At 39.8% G+C, this 21478-nt stretch overlaps 1 protein-coding gene across 14 annotated transcripts in view; it reads right to left on the reverse strand.

Annotated features, from left to right (window-relative positions):
* Positions 1-21478, reverse strand: part of RABGAP1L (RAB GTPase activating protein 1 like) — a 686444-nt gene that overhangs the window by 26433 nt on the left and 638533 nt on the right. For 12 of the 14 annotated variants that reach the window (XM_072637875.1, XM_072637876.1, XM_072637873.1 and 9 more), the window contains 2 exons: positions 12886-12978; positions 2933-3043 (listed from right to left, as the gene is read on the reverse strand). In XM_072637875.1, coding sequence (XP_072493976.1) covers positions 2933-3043; positions 12886-12978 — 204 coding nt within the window. Of the gene's footprint in view, positions 1-2932; positions 3044-6498; positions 12665-12885; positions 12979-21478 lie in introns of those variants that run through there. The other 2 variants (XM_072637886.1, XM_072637880.1) reach the window with 2 other exon arrangements.

The following is a 21478-nucleotide window of genomic DNA, read 5'->3' on the forward strand; positions in this document are numbered from 1 at the left end:
AAACCTCCAAGGTTCTTTCCAACCTAAAACAAAGAAACAACTTTTTGAAACTCTTCCCTCTAACCCGGAACTTCCAGAACAGAATGGTTATTGGCCTTCTCTAGCTCCTCCATCATGCCCAGAACCTCTTCATCCAAACAGGGATCACATCCCAAACTTCCTTAGTTCCCTTGCCCCGCCCCCTGCCCTGCCCCTCCCTTGGATTGGAGGGCAGCCAGGTGAGCCACCCTTTCATCCCCTGTACTCTCTCTCCATCCCACCCCCTGCCTTTATCAGCTCTTCTCTGTGTCTTTCCCCATTAGAAGTTCCTTCCTTTTTTTGTACTTGTATTCTCAGAACTCAGCACAGTGCCTGGCACATTTGTTGTTTTTGTTCAGTCGTGTCTGACTCTCCATGACTCCATGGACCATAGCACGCCAATACTGTTCATGAGTTTACTGGGCAAAGACACTGGAGTGGTTTGCCACGTTTTTCTCTAGTGGATTAAAGCAAACTGAGGTTAAATGATTTGTCCAAGGTCAAACAGCAATTGAACTCCGGTTTTGTTGACTCCAGGCCAGTGCTCTACCCACTGAGCCATCTAGCTGCCTCACCTGGCACACAGTGAGTATTTTAATGCTTGCTGACTTGACTTACTTATTTTGAGTTCAGAGACTATCCTTTTTTTAAAAAAATCACTCTTAGTTCTTACCTAGCATAGCAACTACTATGTGCATATTTCTTGGGAAAGATACTGGAGGGGTTTGTCATTTCCTTCTCCAGTTCATTTTATAGAAGAGGAAAACCGAGACCAACAGGGTGAAGTGAATTGCTCCGTGTCACACAGCTGATCTGAGGTCAGCTTTGAACTCAGGAAGATGAGTCCTTCTGACTCTAGGCCCAGCACACCATGCACTATATCCTCTAACTGCCCTAAAGTACTTGTAGAATGCATCAGTTTAGGGGAATTCATGTTAATAGCCATTATAAACTGCTTTCTTGGGGAACAAAGGGGGCTTTTCCTGCTAATGAAACATTCTCAGTGTGACGGCTAAAAGGCCACACTCTGCTGGACACTCTGGAGAACTTCCAGGTTTCTCAATGACATCATTATTTCTGGAACCTGGGTGTCTTCCATTATTAGAGGGAGGCTCTTCTTTGAAGTACAATTTTTCAGACTAGCAAGCATAAGAAGAAAATGCTGAATGGGTGAGCTTCAGGAAAGCAAAAGTAAATAACCAACTCTCCTGCAAATAAAAGTTAACCCTTTCTTTCTATGAGGACAAAATAGAAATATGTTGGGAATAAATGTTTTCACAATTTTCCAGCCACCATTCCTGAACCTTGCAGCCTCCACTCTGGCCAGCATGGCTATCTGCCCCTGCCCCACTGATCAGAACCTTCCATTCTGCCCCAGGGATCAGCCTAAGCTCTGCAACCATCATCTTTGCTGCCTGGAAGCAGACCTCCACAGTGCTTCCTAGAGACCATTTCCAAACCATGCCACTATGTATATATTCTCGCAACCCTTTCCCAGCTTCCCTTTATGTTTTGTCTTCTGCCCATTAGAACATAAACTCATTGAAGACAGAGATTGTCTTGCATGCTTTGCTTTACCCATGTATGTACTATATTATTTCTAACTTTTCAGAACACAGATTATATATAAATGAAACAACGGTGTGGACCAGCAGACTGAGGGCTGGCCTTGAAGTCAGATAGTCCTGGATCGAAGCTATACCTCTGACATTTTAGCTATATGATCATGGGAAAGTTCCCTAATCTCTCAGTGCCCAGACAACTCTCTAAGACTCTACATTACTGATGAGATTACAGACTGCCAATCTGTAATGACACAGGGAGTTTCCACACTAATGAAATCACAAGTTCACACACTTCCAGCCCTCAGACCCAAACTTTACACATAATGTAAAGGATGAATGGGGAAATTGATGGACTTGCACTGAAAAAATATGGAGGAAAAAGGATCCAGACAAAATTTCCTCTTCTGTTGCTCACGCTTCCAGTCACACCTTCGCTCGAATAACCTCCAACAATAGCCTTGACAATGCATATTCGAAAAACAGGAAGGTGTTTTACGGTGAAGTCTTTCCTGTAAGATCTCTTGAATCTCCTGTGACTACTGACAGCTAAAGCAGTTGGATACCTCACAAAGAAAGGCACTGAACTGTTATTCTTTAAATGGAACTGGGCTTGTTGCTGACGGAGCCCATGACACAGATAAGTCGTTTCTTCTGTAGCCCACCTGTCTGTCTTCCAAGTCCTGTGTTAACAATGAGCAGAGTGCAGTCCTTGGCATCTTAAGAATTGACTAAATGTCAGTGATATTGTCACAGGGTTATGTATGAGATAAGTGTTTGGACCAGACCACTTGGGAAGGTCCCTTCCAACCTAAGAGTCTGACTTTCCAGGCCCACTCCTCCCCCCCTCACCTGACATGATTCTTAATATCCTTTCCCCACTGATCATCTTCCACGGTTACCCTTCATTGCTCATATCTATGGATGGAGTTTTCAAAGGGAAGCAGAACTCTAAAGTTGATAGCATTGTGGGAAAGGCCAAGATTAAGTCAGCACATGCAGCTAATTCACTTATGGTCATTCTGGACCCATATCCTTTGTATAAAACTTCCAGATTCACAACAGCTAAGATACTTTGCAGAATTTTAGCTGGCATCAATGGACCCATAAAGAATGCTTTTCTGGTAGCCACACCTGGCAGTTGGTGGTCTGGGAGAAGGCGGGGGTGAGGGGTAGACACTAGAGAGGTTCAAAAGTGGGAGGGGCGGGAAGTGGGCCACATACTCTTTTAGAACCAAGAAGCCAACTCTTTCCTTAGAGCATATACTGTTTACTTCTCTCACCAGAGGGAAGACTTTTCTTTAAGGGAGGAGTCCCATTCTTAATTCTATTTCGTGTATGACTAATTTTACCTGGTCCAAGTCATTTCGCAGAGCAATCTTGCTGGTTACAAGTTCATGAGCAAGGTCATCATTTTCTTGTTCTAGCCGCATGCTGGCTTCCTGTAACCTCCGGTTCTCCCTCTGTGAAAAAAGGGCAACAGCCAAAAGGGAAAGTGAACACCTGTACAGATGAACAGGAACCACAGGCCAGCAGGGAGGGGAGGGGTGGGAGTGGGGCAAAACAAGGGCGAATCTTAGAGGTGTAGGTAGGAGAAGGCAGACGTGGCACAGTGAGGCAGGACTGCTGTTTGGGGGAAACAACAGTGAGTTAAGCCAGCGGTGCAGATGCAGTACTCTACCCAGCAAAATTCACAGCTCCCCTGTACGCCCTCAGATGAAATGCACTGCTATGAATAAAAAGAAAGATCTTCCAGACATTCTCAGCTCCAAGGCTTTACCTCACTACATTTTAATATAGATTCAGAACCTCCATGTAGGCCAAAAACACAGAGAAGAATCAATCCCTCACCCCAATAGGAAACTGCAGGCCACGGTACTAGAACTGGAGAAAATATTAAGAGATACTTCTAATCTTTTTTTTTTTTTTTAAAGATCAGGCAAAAGAATCAATCATGTTTTATTTAGACTACAAGCCTGGGAGTCAAAATATTCAGGTTCTGCTACAACTTTGGAAACGACTCATAAATGTGACCTCTTGGAACAAGCCAAGTGAACTTTCCTAGACCCCAATTTCACTGTCAAATGGAAGCAATGATATTTAAGATAATATCTGAATGGCAAGGAAATCATCAGATGAAAAGCACTGTATAAATGTAAATTACTGGGCTAGAGTCCTCTGGGTTATTACTAGAGTTCTCAGGCAAGTCAATGAGAACACCGTTAGCAAAAGATATGGCTAAGAGATCCCACCCCACTGAAAATAGCAGTCCTCTGAAGATGCCACTCTTCTGTAAAGACCCCCCAGAAATACTGTAGCAGCAACTGGACTATTTATCTTATAATTCTTCCTATTACTTATGGTTCTAAAAGTAATAAACTTATTTTTTTTTTTTAAGAATAACAATTCAGTGCCTTTCTTTCCAAGGTATCAAAATGCTTTAGTTGTCAGTAGTCACAGGAGATTCAAAAGAGTTCTGACAGGAAAGACTTCAATGTAAGACACCTTCCTGTTTTTCAAATATGCATCGTCAAGACTATTTTCTGCAAGCAGGCAAAAATTCAAGCAAAGGAGTCAAATCTATTACTCTGGGAAGTACTGCAATAGAGCAAACTGAATAGAGCACTAGGAAAGACACTGTTATTTGTGAACCTCATTTCAAAATAAAATAAAACAAACAAGCCAGAGAGCTCAACAAAGTAAGTGACTGGGTGATGCTCCTAAGTGTACGCCAAACAATCTCAAGCACACTGAGGCCTGAGTGCTGATGGGTAGGCCACCCCTACTGAGCTAACCTCCAAAGGCTCCACTTGGGGTCTTCCCAAGACTTAGGGTCTTTCCACTTTCCACTGTGAGATGTGTAGAAGATAGTGGCAAGTTTTGGAAAATTACTTTGAGAGCAAAACTATAAAATTTTTATCTTGGTAATTTTTGGTGGTAGTGAGGAAGTCCTAGAGAAACTTTTTTTTACAAAAACTTTCCCTTTTAAAGGCTGTTTCCTATAGATACACTGTATCCTCTGAAACAAAATACAGTGAAACAGCTTGTAATCAAGTCTAAAGCACCACCTTGCAAATAAAACTTTCCAAAACACTCCTTAAATGAAAACATTTATCCCTCTGTAGATCAGCTTGTACCCATAAGTAATTCTGTCTGTCCCTTCGGTGGAGTTTTTCAACTTTATCCCATCCTCTGAAGCATGATGAAAACAGTGTGCATGTCACAGAAAAACAAAATCAGTGTCCCCATCACACCTTTCTAGGTTCTACAAGAGACAACCAAATTGTACACAAAGGCCAGACAATCCTGCTTTCAGTACCCCTCTCTAACAGCATCTTTTCTACTGGCTATGAGCTATGTGTGGGGACTTTTCTGAAGTTTTTTTTTTTTTAACAAGTTTTCTCAGGCCCAGGAAACAGGTATTTTGCAAACAATCAGCCTTCAGTTTCAACAGAACTTGTGCAACACAGGTTGCATGGTAAAGGAACTTTTGCAAGTTCTTTTATTTTGTTGTTCCTTTTACATAGTCTAAGAAAGAACTAATCTTTTACCTCAGCTAAATGACTTCACTATTACTTAAAGCATTCTGACATAACTGTCTCCTAGACATACAAAAATCCCCTCAACTATATTTATATTATACTGATTGGACTATAAAGAACAATGACAAGTTAGCAGCCTCTAGGCTTCTTAAGGATACACTGTAGACGTGAGTCAAATGAGTTTCCAGCTAAAGTCGCCGGATGTTTCCTGATCAGTATTTGGTTGAAAACATTCCTACAATGTCCCAAGGCAATCATCCACCTGACTTTGGGTCAGAGATCAGCTGACCATGGGGTTTTTGTTGTTGTTGAACAACAACCAAAAAAGATGAGTTCAGCTGTAATCCTGGCCAAAAGTAGGAACACCATATTAAAATAATTACTGGAATTGTAATAATCCCTCTTTACAGGAGTACAGGCTAGAGGAAGATCTTATAGAAACCAGGAATGTCAGATGGCCCCTTAAGATAGGTACAAATTAAGGGGGGTGGACTGTCCCCCTTTGCAAGAAGCTTCAGTTCAGTGTCTGCAAAGCAAGCAGCACAACGTGAGGTCTTCAAGGCTCCTGCTTCACTCACAGACAAGTGGGAAAGCAAGCAGAGTGGCTAAAAATGCAGTGTCCTCCTCCTCTTCCTCCTCCGGGGAAGTTACAAAAAGGGGAGTCTATCTGTTATGCTAGTGAATAAATCACTGCTACCAAAGAGTCATTTCCAAAGCCAAGGAAACTGCTTGACCCTCACTTTCCACAGACAGCCACAAGCCAAAGGGAATAAGGCTGCATTACTGGGTTGGCTGTCCTGGCCCCTCCTGCAAAGGAACTATAACTGACAGATTCCTTGGGAGAAACCCCAGGATTATACAAATGAAAACTGAACTAAAAAGGAAGGGAAGAGACTTTCATTTTGACATTTTTCAGAAAGCTTTGTCTAGGTCATTCTGAAACCTGGGCAAGGAATCTCTCTCTTGCTATGCATGGAGGGTGATTTCTGCAATTTAATTTGCTGGCCAAGGGACTCCTTTGTCTTTGTGGGAGCATTCTATAATCTTGCACAAGCCAACTAGTCAGACTTGCTGAATTCTCAGAGCTGGTAAACAGACAATTGCTTCCTGCTCCCTCTCTGAAGAGACTGCAGTAGGCACTGTATTTCTAACATTTACAATTCTCACTTGACTTGAAGCCCCCTCCAATATCACTTAGCCGACAGTCTCTGGAAAGAAAGAGGGAGTCCTTTCCTTCTGGATTCTCTTCCCCTGCTCTTCCATAGGGGAAAGATGTATAGCTGGGAAAGTTAGGGGAATGACTTTGGGAGGAGGATGCTGCATTTTCCAAAGAGACAGACACGAATAGTACAGACATACACAGATGAAAAACTTACCTCCTGCAAAGTCAGAGACCAACTACTGTTTTCAATCATAGGTACAAAAATAATGGAAAAAAGGATATCCAATGAAATTTAAATGCCTACTAATAAAATTAGGAAACAGCAACAACAAAAGAGACACTTGTTAATTCTGTTTTGTTAATTTTTTCTCCTTGGAGCCTTCTCTATGACAGCAAACATTTGGTGAAAGAAAGCTGACTTGAGAAAGCCAGTGGGCAAGTCCCAACTCAGGAAGGCCGATAAACTCAAACTCCACCCTCGGCATGATGCTATTCTCAGCTTGCATGACGGAGGAATATGTTTGTACATAGGATGATTAGTAGTCATGGTGTAAGTTGTTTCCACGGCTGTCATGAAAGCTGGGTGGAACTCATTTACATGTACAGTGTCAGAAACCTTACAAAATAGCTAATCTTCAGGCAGCAGAGGGAGATCTCAGTGCACAAAGAGCTGCTTGGCAATGAAAAAATATAACAAAAAATTTGTTCAGATTCCCATTTGTGTCTCTCTGTGGGCTAAGGTCTGGATAAGGCGGGACAAGGAATTGTAATACAGTTAGCTCCAGGATGAGAAACTTGAGAAATGTTCACTGGCAATCAAAAGAAAATGTGGTAAGGTTTAAAGGGGGAAAAAATCATCTAGAGGAATGAGGTTTTAGAAACCCAACTCTGTTTTGGGTGTGTTGTCTGCTGCTATGATGAATTCTTGGCACACAGATTTAAGTGACTTAAGGGTCAGAAAATATGCTTCTCTAAGTGAGAAGCACAATTTTATTAGCAAGTATATACTCTGCTAACCAACAGTTCCTTTTTTTTAATCTCACTCTTCAAAAAATAAGTAACCAACAATATTGACATTTTGAGCTGACAATCTCAAGGCACACAAGGACAAATGTACCCAGATGACATATTTTAAAATTCTACACAATCTGAAAAATGAAGACTTAAAAATAACAAGTTTTCATTTTTGAAGCCTTAGTCTAAGACCATATGTGGCAATTTCCTCCCTTTCTTTGCCATATCCCTAAGGAGAATCTCTTACACTGAATTTGAACAACAGTTTCTGATCTTTTAAAAATCTCAACAATAAAATGAAATGACAGTTGGCAACCCAGACTGCATTTCTTTTTTGCATCTCAAGACCATCTTTGGAAATACCAGCTGATACTCCAACATGAAGATGAGATTACAATAAAATAAACAAATTTCATAGGTGTTATAGAAACCTGTTAGCATGATGCAAATTTCCTACTGATACTACTGCAACAATGAACAACGTATACTAAGGATAGAAGATTCATTCTGAACCACATCTTTCTCTAAATGAAAGATACAGGACATGGCACCTAGAAACCTTGTTACTTTTATACTAAATCAGCTGACAATGTTTCAAGTGTGGGCAGGAAGTAGACACCAATTTTAGCTAAGGTCTTCAGAGATCTTATATGCAAAAACACTCAAATGTGTATCAACTTCTTAGAATTGATCATAAAGTTTTACTTTGGAAAGGTGGGTCTTAGGATGTGGTATAGTGAGGAGAGCACTAAATTTGGGATCAGACATTAACCTGGATTCAAATTCCAGTTTATGGTTTACTAGCTTTACAACCTGGGACAAGCCAATTCACCTTTATGGGCCTCTCATCATGATGGGGCTAGACTTGATCTCTGAGGCCCAGATTGAAGTGGCACAGCAGGAAGAAAGGTGAAGTGGACCAAGAGTCTGGAGATCAGAATTCTAGTCCCAAGCCACAGTGAATTCACTGCATAATTTTTGGTAACCTCTCTGGGCCTCAGTTTCCTCATCTGAAAAATGAGGTAACTATGCTCAATGACTTCTAAGGCCCCTCTCAGCTCTAAATCTATGGTCCTTACATAGAATTCTATATTCTAGAAACCTTCTTGTCTATTGTTACCCATTTCAAATACAACCTTTCAACAGCAGAAACATTTTTGAAAAGCTAATAGTTGTTTCTGTGGTACAAGAGGCTGAGTCAGAATAGTGTGAATTTATCTCCCTTTGCAGAAGAAAACTCTTATGCCCAGAACCTCACTGCTTTGGGAGAGACCTAAACTAGGTAAGAGAGGCAGAGTTATCAGATTTTTGCGTTCTTTTGTGAGCAAGACCAAAGGTAACATATAAATTCTTTAAGTGACTACACCACTTAACGATAAGCAAATAAAGTGACAACATAAAACAATCTATCCCTCAAACATCTTATATTCTTGCATGAACAAAGACCCAATAAAATGGTCTGAAGAGTTCAAGTTACTTTAGTGAGAACCATTGAAAATCAACCAATTTGTCAGAAAGCTTAAAGTAGAACTGGTCACCATTCTTCTGGCGACCCCATTCTATTATGTGAATAATTTTAAAAATGTATCAAAGTGTAACCAACCTCGGAAACAAAACTGAAACACAAATGAAGACATTTGGTCTTTAGTTGTTTATACTATCCATGAATATAAGGCTTCATCTAAAAATTAAAACTATCTACACACCAATTCAAGAGTGTTAGGAATTCTTACAGCCTTTCACAGATTTCCTATCTAGATCAGATAAGAAATCACAGCTTCTTATGCTTTGGGGGTTCATACAATTTAATTAATTAGCTAGATTCTTCTAAGGCGCAATCCTCATTTGTGCAAGCAATTCTTTAATTAAACAAGAAACCATAATGTCTTCTGGAAGCAAGTTAATTTGGCTTTTCTCTAAAGTTCTTTCTTTATGTAGGCCAGAGCCCTAGAAAACTTAGGGGTTTTTTTTAAAACAAAATAAATCCATTCTTAGGAAACTGAACTGAAATTTTCACTTAGTGAACTGCCAAGTTATTAATATGTCAATGTCATCTTTAAATTAGATGCATTTAGACAAAAGTAAAATGAAGCAAGATATTAAAGTTTCTTAACAGATAAACATTTAGTCCATATTTTATTCCACTTGCGATCAGTAAATTCTTTCCTACCTAAATACTAGGCTGAACAAGTGTGCACTAAACTAAACTGGCATGGTAATAAATGATAGTTGGAGTTAGAGAGTTAATATTTTATATTTTTCTGGCCTCCATGCTTTTCTTTCTACCTCTGAGCTAATTTTCAATGTGATAAAGAACAAGAAAATCCCCATGACCATAAGATACCACTGTGGGGTTCAGAGTATCAGACGCATGCAAGTGTAAAGCTAAAGGCAGCCAGTGTTTCAAACTAAACCTAGAAATAGAAAGGAATCAATATAAAAACACATACATCTACACAGTAGGCCTGGGCATGATGTGCCTTCACTGAAACACCTACACAGTGTTCCAAGTAAGGCCTCCCTCTCACAGAAGACTGTGCTGACTTAGGTGGGGCTTGTGAAAGGAGAGCTTTTTGAGAGTGAAGAGAAGTTTCCTAGAAAAATTTACTTGAGAGCCCTCAGACTTAGACTGCTATTTTATCTGCCTCCACACAGTTTACATTTCAGTGACATCAAATGGTGGCCAAAAGTTAAATCAGACTCTGATTTAACTGAGGCCTAAGCCATATAAATGTATTCAAGGCCTAATACTGGCTTCCATATATAAGCCCTAAAGCAAGGTGGGCTAGATTTATTACTGGAGAAACACTACCATCTTCATTATATCAGGCTATCATTACTCACTTCTACATTACTGGAGATCTAAGCCCATTTCTGGGGCTGCTCCATCAGCATCTGTGGGCTCCTTTAACCTTCTGCATCCCACCTCCCATTTCCTTTTTACCTCTTCATCTCACACCAAGATGCAAGTGAATCATTATCAGAATGGGATTAAGTGTATTACACTTCAATCTGGGTATAACTGCAGGTTGGCAGGAGAGCCTGAGCCTCTACCCAACAAAGCTACCTTTGTGACAAATGGGCTGAAAAGGAAAGGGGTGATTTATGGGGAAGGTGAGGCCTTACAATTGCTTCATATTGTCTTCCAAACCTCCTCCTTTAGGGAACTAAATTAACTTTCTAGTTACTCTTTAGCCAACTATGTTGCAAGGTCCACATCTAAGTAGGAGGATTTTAACCTTAGATTTTATAAAACATATTTGGAGACATTTGTTGGCACTCACCAATGAGCCTTCACAATCCAGTTGTAACACCGTAACACTGACATTGAATATTTCTAAACAATATGGTGGTTTGAAAGATGAGTGCTTTTGATTTTACCTATTACTACTGCTACCTTCAAAATGTAATGTGGCTGGCCATAAAAGCACTTTAGAAAGTCAGACACCTTCATATGTTCTATAGATTTTCCTTAGACTGCTAATCTATAAAAATCATAAATGAAATATTTTGATAAATCCACCAGAGAAATACAGGCAAAAATGACTAAAATCTATAACCCAGAGTTTGTACGTAGCCAGAAACTAAGGACTTATTCAACTTTAGAAACAATATTTGTCTTCAGGGAAAAAAATAAAAGCAAACTAAAAAGGGCAAATTGTACTTTTACCTATCAAATACAAATGCTTACTGGTAGCCAATCTTGCCAATACTAAAAAAAAAAAAAAAAAAACTTGAAAAATTAGCACTTAAATTCCCAGAGCTTCCAGAATGAGTCTAAATAATGATGAAAATAATAATTGACATTTATAAAGTGCTTTAAGGTTTGCAAAGTACTTTTCACACTTTACCTTATTTGATGCCCTCAACAATCCAGTGAGCTAAGTGCTGCAGGTATTAATATTTCCATTCTGCAGGGCCAGACACTGAGAGTAAGTGTCAGATATGGTAGATGACTCCAGGTTTCTCCTGATTCCAAGTTTAGCAGCCCTTCTGGCACCAAGCTTCTCCACACCTCTGTTCAATATACTTTTGACCTATGTTTCTTCCCTTGACCTCAGGTCTGGAAGTGGAGTCAGAAGACCCCAAGTTCAAATCCCAGCTCTGCTACATAATTCCTTTTAGACCTTGGGCAAACCATTTTAGCTCTTTAGGCTGTGGTTTCTGTATAATGTGAGGCCTCTATGCTCCCAAGGCCTTATTCATTATGTATGTGCTAAAGCCAGCACTAATCAGAAAGCTGATGATACAACCCATAATATCTCCACAGGCTATAGAAACACCTTCTCTGAAGTCTCTCCAAAACAGTAAACCAATTATGATGTCTGAAGATTATGAAAAAAGTTACTTTTGAACATTTCTCTGTTTTGTTAGCAAAGGCATTCTAGAGGCAGAGAAAACAAGAACATCGATATAGAGTGGGCAAGGAGGAGGAAGTATAATGAGAGACTGGTGCCTCAGGCCTCTAGAAATCCAGTATCACAAGGGAGACACCTACAGTGAGACCAAGAGAAGGAACTCCATGACATTCTCTTCCTTTAATTGCACAGGGGCCAACCTGGCAAGAAAGAGAAAAGGCTCCCCACTGTGGTGAAATGGAAGTCATGCATGTTAGAAGGATGCTTTGGAAGTAACAGATTATGGGATGCAATGCTCTGACCCACAGAAGGATGGCACCTCCGTGCAGGGAAGGATGCATACAGAGTGTTCCATAGGTCTGAGAGCAGTTTTAAGCTTTAGCAGCTGCAGCCAAACTTTGGGGACACTCTGTATAACAGAAGCTACAAAGCAAACCTCAACCTAAAAACGTGCTGGGACGCTGAAGTGCTGTTAAATTGTTTGATAAATCCAAAGATGTTTCCATTGAAAAAAGGAATTTTGCAAAGCTGCACTCCTTCAACAGTGAGGTGAACACCTAAGAGCTGTGTATTTGCAAATGGCCCATGGCAATCACTAAGGTGATGAGGCTCCAAAGCTGGCTGGATCCGGAATCTGCAGGGTGTGGGCAGATGCCACTAGGTAATTTACCACTTGTGGAAATAAATGTCATGAGGAACACCATTACTCTGCTTCATACACCTTGGAGGTTTTATTCTTTTCTCAGAAGGGCGAATTCTGATCATTAACATTTACTACAGACAGAGGGGACTTAAAAACATCCTTATGTCAGTCTTGACACAGTTCACCTTCTAAAAAGTCTTTGGAAATGTAACCGCACACAGCTAAAATCAGTATCTGTAATCTCCTCCTTTTTTATTCTGTAAGTAGTTGGGAGCCACTTTTTCTGTCTCCCCCTTTCTCTGTCAGCATCTCATGTGGGATCCCAGTATAAATGCAACAGCGGGAGTTACCTACAAACATACAAACTGAAAAAAAAGAAATATTACGTTTGGCTTCTCTGGGGTTCCCATGGAAATGGGGGGGGGGGGGGTGTAAAATGAAAACATCCCTATCAATGGAAGAGTCTCCAAAGCATCCATAAAGCAGAGATGGAGCCTGGACCCACCACCACGACCATTTTACACAGGGGCACAATGATGAACCTTGGGCACATTCCTCAGAAAGCACTTTGTCACGCTGCCCGTACCTTGTATCTGTCCATAGGGTCTTCTTGCTGTAGCTGACTCTCTCGCATGGTTTGATACTCTTTCTCATATTTCTTCAACTTCTTAGTAGGTACCTGAGGAGTGGAACAAAAGCACATTAGAAGGAGAAAATCTAGAAAAGATCAGATGTCGTTTAGAGAACCTTTAGGCACTTCCCACAGAAGCATGTTTGGTATAGAATCTGAAACACTTCTGGAACTGAAAAACTTTCTATATTTTTATAACAATACATTTAATAGTGCTAATAATCATTCTGTTTATAATGATTTCATAATCACAAGCAAAGAATATAAAGAAAAGTGAAATTTATTTTCTGTGTTCTAATGTTCAATCTCTTTTTTGGCCAAAACCTGCAATATGAAGAACTACTTTAACTAAATATTAGGATTATACTTGGCTTTCCCACCAAACCTATTAACCTTTTCCGTCAAAGAGAATATATAGGAGAAAGGAGAAAGAGAACTACATGGGTGCCAGGCACAAATATTATCTCATTCTATCCTTAAAACAGCCCTGGGAAGTAGGTGGCATTATTATCCCCATTCTACAGTGGAGGAAACTGAAGAAAACAGAAGTTAAGTGACTTGCATAGGGTAACATGGCTAGTAAGGGTCTGAGGCTGGATTTGAACTCAGGTCTTCCTCACTCCAGGCCCAGTCCTTCACACTCTCACCTTTTTCTATCATATCACATCATTGAGTAAAATGAAGGGACTAAAGTCTATCAGTCAATAAATGTTTATTAAGCACCTACTCTGTGCCATGCTCTGTGCTAAGCACTTTTACAAATATTATCTCATTTGACACTCACAACAGCCTTGGAAGGTAGATGTTCTTATTACCACCCATTTTACAGATGAGAAACTTGAGGCAAACAGAGGTTAAGTGACTTGCTTAGGGTTATACAACTAATAAGTAAACTCAGGTCTTCTTGACTCCAAGCCCAGTGCTCTATATTGGTCCAGAAAAGACCCTTTAGGATAAGGCAAGTCCTTCTACCAATGGAGGTTGGCACTTAAAACACTTGCTCAGGACCTTTTGACTGATCCATGCAGGAGTGAGGACTGAGACCCAGAACCTCCCAGTGCGAGGCCAGGTCTCTGTTTATGATGTCACTCTGCCTCTCCTACACCGGGAAGCAGATCCCAAAGTTTGCCAAAGAATGAGAAATGCCAGAGATTAAGGCAGTACCGAATCACGGCTCTTTTGATGCAGGTGAACTTTATCTAATCTATGCCCCACTCCATGTTTTCCTCATCTGAAAAACTCTTCAAAGAAAACTTCTCCAACTTCCCCTGACATTCTTCTCTCTCATAATGCTTACAGATGTCAGAAAAATCTGTTCTAATATGAAATCCAAATAGGACAAATTTTCCACTGCAGTTTATTCTATTCCCTATAAAGTCTTCCTGTTATTCTTTTTCTAGTATAGGCTAACTATTCATGCCCCATTTTAAGTTCTCAAGTTAAAGACTGAAAGCGACACGGTGATGGGGATTATCTAGCGAGTGGGTGCTTTGCTGACTTCCTGATGTCTTTCTTGAGGATAAAGATTGGTTCATAAACTTCTCATTGTCCTGCACAGTTCCTGGCACAGCATGCTAAAAAGATATAATACCTGATCAATACTTTCCCTCAGTGTCTGTTGGGGAATCATTTGTTGCTGTTTTTATTAGTCAAATTATCTTATTAGTGTCAGAGAAAGGCAAGAAGCCATAATGAAAAGAAGAGTGCATCTACTGCTTGTTGCTAGGATTTAGGCACACTGTCAATTAAATGAGGAGTTTGGGGTTTGTTTTTAAACTCCACGGAAACTGGGCATAGAATTTGTTAAGTAAAAATGAAGGTGTCATTTGCCGTTCCTCATCTTCCTTCCTCTTCTCAACTTCTGACCTTTCCATCAAGGGACAGATAGCCTTTCGGAATCTTGAGAGACCTGTAATGCCTGCTTCTGACCACAGTGAGGAAATTTCACAAGCTTATTTGATGAAATGGGATAGCCTGCAGCAATTCCATTCCATTCCTACTCAATGCAAGGAACTGTGGAACTGCGTGAAGGCTAAGGATAGAAAGACAGGAAATGATATTCCCCAGCCCTTAAAACTAACAATCTAATAGAGGGGATGTGTGTGTGTGTGTGTGGGGGGGGGGGGGGTTGTTAAAGCAGTGAAGAGGAAAAAGAGAGAGTGGAGGGGGGGGAGAGGAAGACAGAGAGACACATAGAGAGAGGAGAGAGAACAAAAGCATGATGGCTTTATGTAACTGGGGGAAGGAGAGAAAAATGGACGGCGGGTGACTTTCAGCTGGGGAAACAATCAGGAAAATCTTCTTGGAGGAGATGCAGCCTAAGCTGAGCCGTGAAGAATGAACAAGATCTCAACAGGCAGAGATGAGTAAAGAACACATCCCAGCCTTGGGGGAAAGCTTACAGGAAGTTTGGACAGAGAATGCAGGAGATGGGAGAACACCTGGAATATAGATGGAATAATGAAAGCCTGAAGTGGAACAGGATGAAATAAGGCCAGAAAGGCGGCTTAGAGACTTTCTGGAGTCATATAAACACAGAGTCAAGGAATGCTGATTTTGCCATAGCAATGTCACTGGATATTTTTGAACAAGGCAGTAACCCTGTTAGCACAACTGGGGCACTGATTAATTCTACTGAGGAAAGTGAAAAGAAGTGAGAAGGACCAAAATGCTTACATGGAACCACTGTACTTTGACATATATAACAACTGTTACATTTACCTCCAAACTGGAGAGATACCTGAACTATTTCTTCAACCACCCTTTGTTCACCTTCTATTTTTCAGCTATACTTTCTTGCCAGTGGTTCACCATGTTATCTTGTCTCAAGTTTTCTAGTTTTTTTTAAATTTTATTTTGCCAACAAATCATTCATCAGCCACATTTCTGTCAACATAGACAGAGGAAAAAAGTCAGAGGGTACAAACGGCTGGCAACTGTGTTTTCAAAGGGGCTGCTAAATTTCATAGCCATTGCTGAAGATTTCTAATTGGTCATGAGATGCTAACCCTTGATTGTCTATCTCATGAGGCCACTGACAGCCCAGCTGTGACCAAATGCAGTGAAAACAGAAAAGAAAGCACCACCTGCTGATTGCAAAGCTTAACAGGCAAAGAAGGGAACTAGATATAGCTTCATAAGCTCTTAAAAAAAACTATTTTCTGCAACTTTAGAACCAGCAGTTTCAGTTCCCTGTAGGGATCCTTTTTGTACATGTATTAAAACATACTAAGGCCAATAAAAAGAGATGTTCAAATGAATGGAAAAGCAACTGGACTAAGATACAGTCTCCTGAATATCACTGGGGTTAAGGGGCAAATGCCTGAAGATGCTAAGCAAGGGTAAGGTCTTTTGGACAAGCCTCCCAAATAGACCAGTAAGCTCTCCTGTCTAACTGTATCATCTACCACAGGAGGTTTTAGTTCATAAACAGACTTTTTCTAAAATCAAAAGATCAACCATCACAATTCCTGTGACTTAAGTTCATATAAAAGTTGAAAAATTTTGCTGATCATATTAAGAGCTGAATTTCAAAATGAAAATTTAATGATATCCACTAAACATCCCCAAAAGGCAATCCTTTCCCATCTGGCTGGGAGTCCAGGCTGTTTGGCTTGATTCTGCTCAGGTTCCCAGAACAATATGTTGCTAGGATACCTTCCAAGCTTATTTATCTTGTGCGTATGGTGTGATGTTGAGTATCCACCTGTGACTGGAACAAAATAAAAGGGAGAAAAAAGACAGGGGAAGGAAGGAGAGGGGGTAATAACTTAGGACTCCTGTTACTTATGAAGTTATAAAAGAAAACACATTTAAAAAGCTTCATTTCAGGGTGAAATTGGTTATTTTAGGCAGTAGAACACCGAGGGGTGGAAATTTTCCTATCAGCAAAAGGTTAAAGGATTTATGTGGGGGTGGGGGAGAAAAATCATACCCAATTGTGAAGAAACAGTAAGAAAACTCTTTAAATATGTACAACTAATGAAAAGAACAGCATGCCTCTACCTAGAACTATTGGAAATGTCATAAAACAATCTATTGTCTCAATGTGGAACATAGATATTCCTCTCTTTAGTAAAAATCACCTTAATGCAATTCTAAACTTAAGGAATTCATTAACCCAATCACCAATTTTCCTGAAGGAATAGCAGTCCACTGACCTCAATCACTTGAGGGTCCTATCTACTACTACCTATCTTACTATTAGCAACATCAAGGGAAGTAGACAGTTCACCATACTGCATTCATTACAGATAACTTCGAGAAACTGTAATACTAACCATAAAACTAATGCCTTATGATAATACTGTGTTTTAAGGTTTGTAAAACATTCTGCATACCTGATTTCATTTGATTTTCCCAACATCCCTCTGAAGTAGGGTGGGAACAGTAAATATTCTCCTCATTTTACAGAGGAGAAACGGAGGCTAGGAGAGGTAAGGTAACTTATTTTCCCATGGTCACACAGTAAGTGTTACAAACTGAATTCAAACCCTGCTTTTTCCTAACCACAAGAACAGTACTACTTCCAAAATGTACACTACTTCTCACAATAATAAGCACTTAGCTTTACATAAAAAGAACAAGAAAATGAAATAAATTAGGAGCTACCACAGCAATAGGAACAGTATAAGGGAGGACTACACTAGGTTGGGAATGCTTTGGATAGTTTATTTCTGTGACCTATTGTACTGCTGATGACGGGTCAGTAAGTATTTACTAATAGTACAAATATCACATTCTTCCATCTTGGTAGGTCAAACCAATCTACTGAGATTTTCTAGGTGACAACTCAGAAAGACCTGAGATTGAAATTTGTTTATAATAGGGAACACAGACTTTTGAAAAAGTTTTGAACATTGTACATACTTGATAAATGCTTACTGATCGATAAACCAAATTCTGAATATATCCTGCTTCTACTATGGATTCTGTGGAAAATTTACACATACAACTTTCCTTATAAGTAAGTTAGAAATAATCCCTTACTCTTTTCTCTCTTGAACAAAATGTAGTTGCTTAAGGTGCAGGTGAAGAAGTAGACAAGAGGGTTTAACAATTCAATTCTGTTCAATCTATCAAAAATTTGTTAGGATGCCAAGTGCTGTTGTAAGTGCCAAGGATCCAAGACAAATACAGAAATTTTCTGCAAGAAGTTGATATTCTCCTGAGGAAAAACTAGCACATACAAAGATAAAGTAAATACCTAAGCGTGAGAGGGTCAGTGCTAATACTCACCATTACACTTGTGAGGATATTCTAGGGACAGCAAGCAAGATGAGCCTTGACTCTTGAGTGGTGTAAGTAAGGTGAGCAGTCTGGTCAGAGGCATGAAGGTGGGACACAATGTAATATACAGGGAATAACAAGAAGTCAATTTATCTGGAATGTAGACTGTTTGATGGCCACTGGAAGGATAGGCTGGAGCTAGATTCTGAATGGCTTATTTTGAAAGTCTATGAACACAGTGAAGGTGTCTATCACTCACACATGCACTTGAGTATTTATTAAGCCCTGTGTGCCCAGCACTATCCCAAATCCTCCCTTCTTCCTAAAACTGCTATTTTTGTCAAGGACACTATCATTCTCCCAGTTACCCAGGCTCACAACCTAAATGTCATCCTTGCCTTTTCACTCTTTCTCTCTCTTCAGAGCCCAGGTGTTGCTAAGGCCTGTCAATTTTTACCTTTGCAACATTTCTTGCATATACATCCTTCTCTATCACACACTGCCACCCCACTTGGGTGTGCCTTATCACCTTACACCCGGATCATTTCAATAGTGTTCTGGTTGATCTCCTCACCTCATATCTCACCCCACTCCATTCCATCCACTAGTCTGCTTTCAAAAGGATCTTCCTCTAGTGAAAGTCACATCACCTCACTTGCCCCCTATTCACTAAATGCCAGTCACTTCCTGTTACCTCCAAGGTCAAAAAGAAAATCTTGTTTGGCATTCAAAGTCCTTCATAATCTGGCCTATTCCTACCTTACCAGCTTTTTTTTTTTTTTTTTTACATTTTTTAAACTTTACTGCTTTTTCCATGTACTCTTCAATCCAGTAACATTGATCTCCTTATTGGTCCTTGCACACTAAGCTCCATCTCCTGGCTGTGCCCGCTTCTCGCCCCCCAGCCCTCGCCTAGAATGCTCTCCCTCATCATCTCTACAATTTCACCATCTGTAAGCAGCTTTTCACAGTACCCCTTAATGGGTCCTCTCCCTCTGTTGATTTCTCCAATTTCTCTTCTATGTAGCTTTTTTATACATAATATTTTGCAGGTTTTCTCTCCTTTAGTCTGTGAGCTCCTGGAGAGCATGGGATTTCTTGCCTTTCTTTATATTGCTAGTGCTCACTACAGTGCCCAGCACAGATTAAGTGCCTAGTAAAGGCTTGTTTGCTGGCTTATTGTTGCTGACTTGCCACAGGAATACTGTGTTTTAGTAGAGGACACATTCTTATCTCACACTCCCAGTCACTGCTGCTCTGCAGGCTTCCCTTTTCACAACTGTCTGCCCTTTCCACCAGTAGGATGAGACTTCATTTTAAAGAACGATCCCCTCTCTACTGGATTCTTGAGAGTCATTTAGTATAGCACCACTTCAACCGATAATCTTTTTTTTTGCATTCTTTCATCAAGCTTTATGTAGCCACTTTTTTTATCTTAAAGCATTTCTGAAACAATTGCCTTCATATACTAGACAATTAGTCTAGAGAACCTATTAAAATCTCAATCATTAATGGTAATAGAATACTACTTAGAAGACTTAAAAACATGGAGGGAATATGTAGCTTATATAGCAAATATATCTATATATTACTTTGCTTTCAAATTTATGTGTGTGCATGTGTTCTCTGGAGTCTTCCTGATTCCAGGCCCACTGTGCCACCCAGCTGTCCTGATAAACACATTAAAATCCACTATATGAGGGGTGAAGGGAGCATCATGAGCTGAGGGGCTGATATCTGAGGCGGGCTGTAAAGGATGGAGTAGGATTTCAGAAGCAAAGGAGGATATTCAAGGTATGGGCAGCTACAAGAAGAAAGGCACAAAAACGGGAAAGTGCAGGGTGTGTTGAGGGCATGTAGAGCAGTTTGGATGGAGGGTATAGAGTGTATGGAAAATAGTGTTTAAAGACAAGGCTGGACAGGCGCACCAGACTGCTGAAGGCCTCGAATACCAGGCAAAAGTGTTTGAATGTTCCTTTCAGATACAATCAGGTCTCTGAATAATGAGTTCATTTCTCAGTCACTCCTCTCCAGACTCATTAAAAAACTAAGATTTGAAATCATGATAGATTTAAGCTGATTTGGTGCTTGGTACATCTCTTGCATCTGAATATGCTTGTAAGGATTTTATACATTAATAAAATGCTAACATACATTAATTTCTTAAATTCACATTAGCTGAAAATTTATAGATCTGCATTCTTCTTCATTTCATTTCTCTAGCTTTCTGAACTACTTAAAATTAATGGCTTATAGGCTTGTCACAGATTTTAGGACCCATTCATAAATAATGGTATTGTGTTAGCCACTTATCAATCTTCATGGCTTACCCCAGAATGTAGCAGGCTCATAAAAGTGTCTGCAGAAGCTTTTTCAATATTGATTTCTACTTTCTTTGGCATAGTCTGATATAAGTTGTCTGGTCCTGGTGCTTGGTCAATGTTAGAAGTTTTGTGTTGTTTACAAACCTGCTTACCTGTTCATCTCCTAATAAAATAAATTTTGTCCTGAACTTCTCCTCAAATGGTACTTTTCATATCTGTTAAAATCCTGATCCTATTCTCATACATAAATGAGAGCAGGACATAAGATACTACCAAAACATTATCATATATGGATACATCTATCTTTATACATATATAAACATTTTTATATCTAACTATAGATCTTCTGCCAAAGAAAAACTAGACTTTCATGGAGTTTGTAATTATAATACATAGGGAAACGCAACAAGGTGCTGGTTCATTAGATGGGTAGGATATTGGAGTTAGGATTCCAAACTTGGCTTTACAACTTGGCAGTAGTTGAATATTCTGCAGGTGTGTTACTTTTAATTTGCATAGCATATGTTCTGCTTTATATATGTGCCCTTGGTGAGAATGGCTTGAAATTTAAGTATCCCAAATATTTGTTTTAAATATGTAGACATCAGATTCAAAGGATAAGGACATGGTAAGTCATGAGGAGATATAGCAGGGCACATTAGAGAAAGGGGAATGTGTGAATAGAGTTCTGATCTTGGAAAGGGAAACTTCATTATCCGCCTGGAAGGGTTTGAATTATCACAAGTGGCTGGAAAGAGAATTTCATCTCTATTTCATCTGATGGTTTATTAGGATTTTAAATGAATAGATACTAAGACCCAGAAAACACATAAACTGTTGGAGCTACAGCCCAATACAACCTCAAACTTTAATATTCCACAGTTATAAGGTTTTTATTTTCATATATCTGTGTAGTCTCTCCTTCCTGCACTATAAGAATATTGGCAGGGCTGCCCTTTTGAGTGCTACTGTAATTTAAAATCCTTTAAGGAAGA

Source organism: Notamacropus eugenii, chromosome 2, assembly GCF_028372415.1.
Source record: "Notamacropus eugenii isolate mMacEug1 chromosome 2, mMacEug1.pri_v2, whole genome shotgun sequence".
NCBI classification, from domain to species: domain Eukaryota; kingdom Metazoa; phylum Chordata; class Mammalia; order Diprotodontia; family Macropodidae; genus Notamacropus; species Notamacropus eugenii.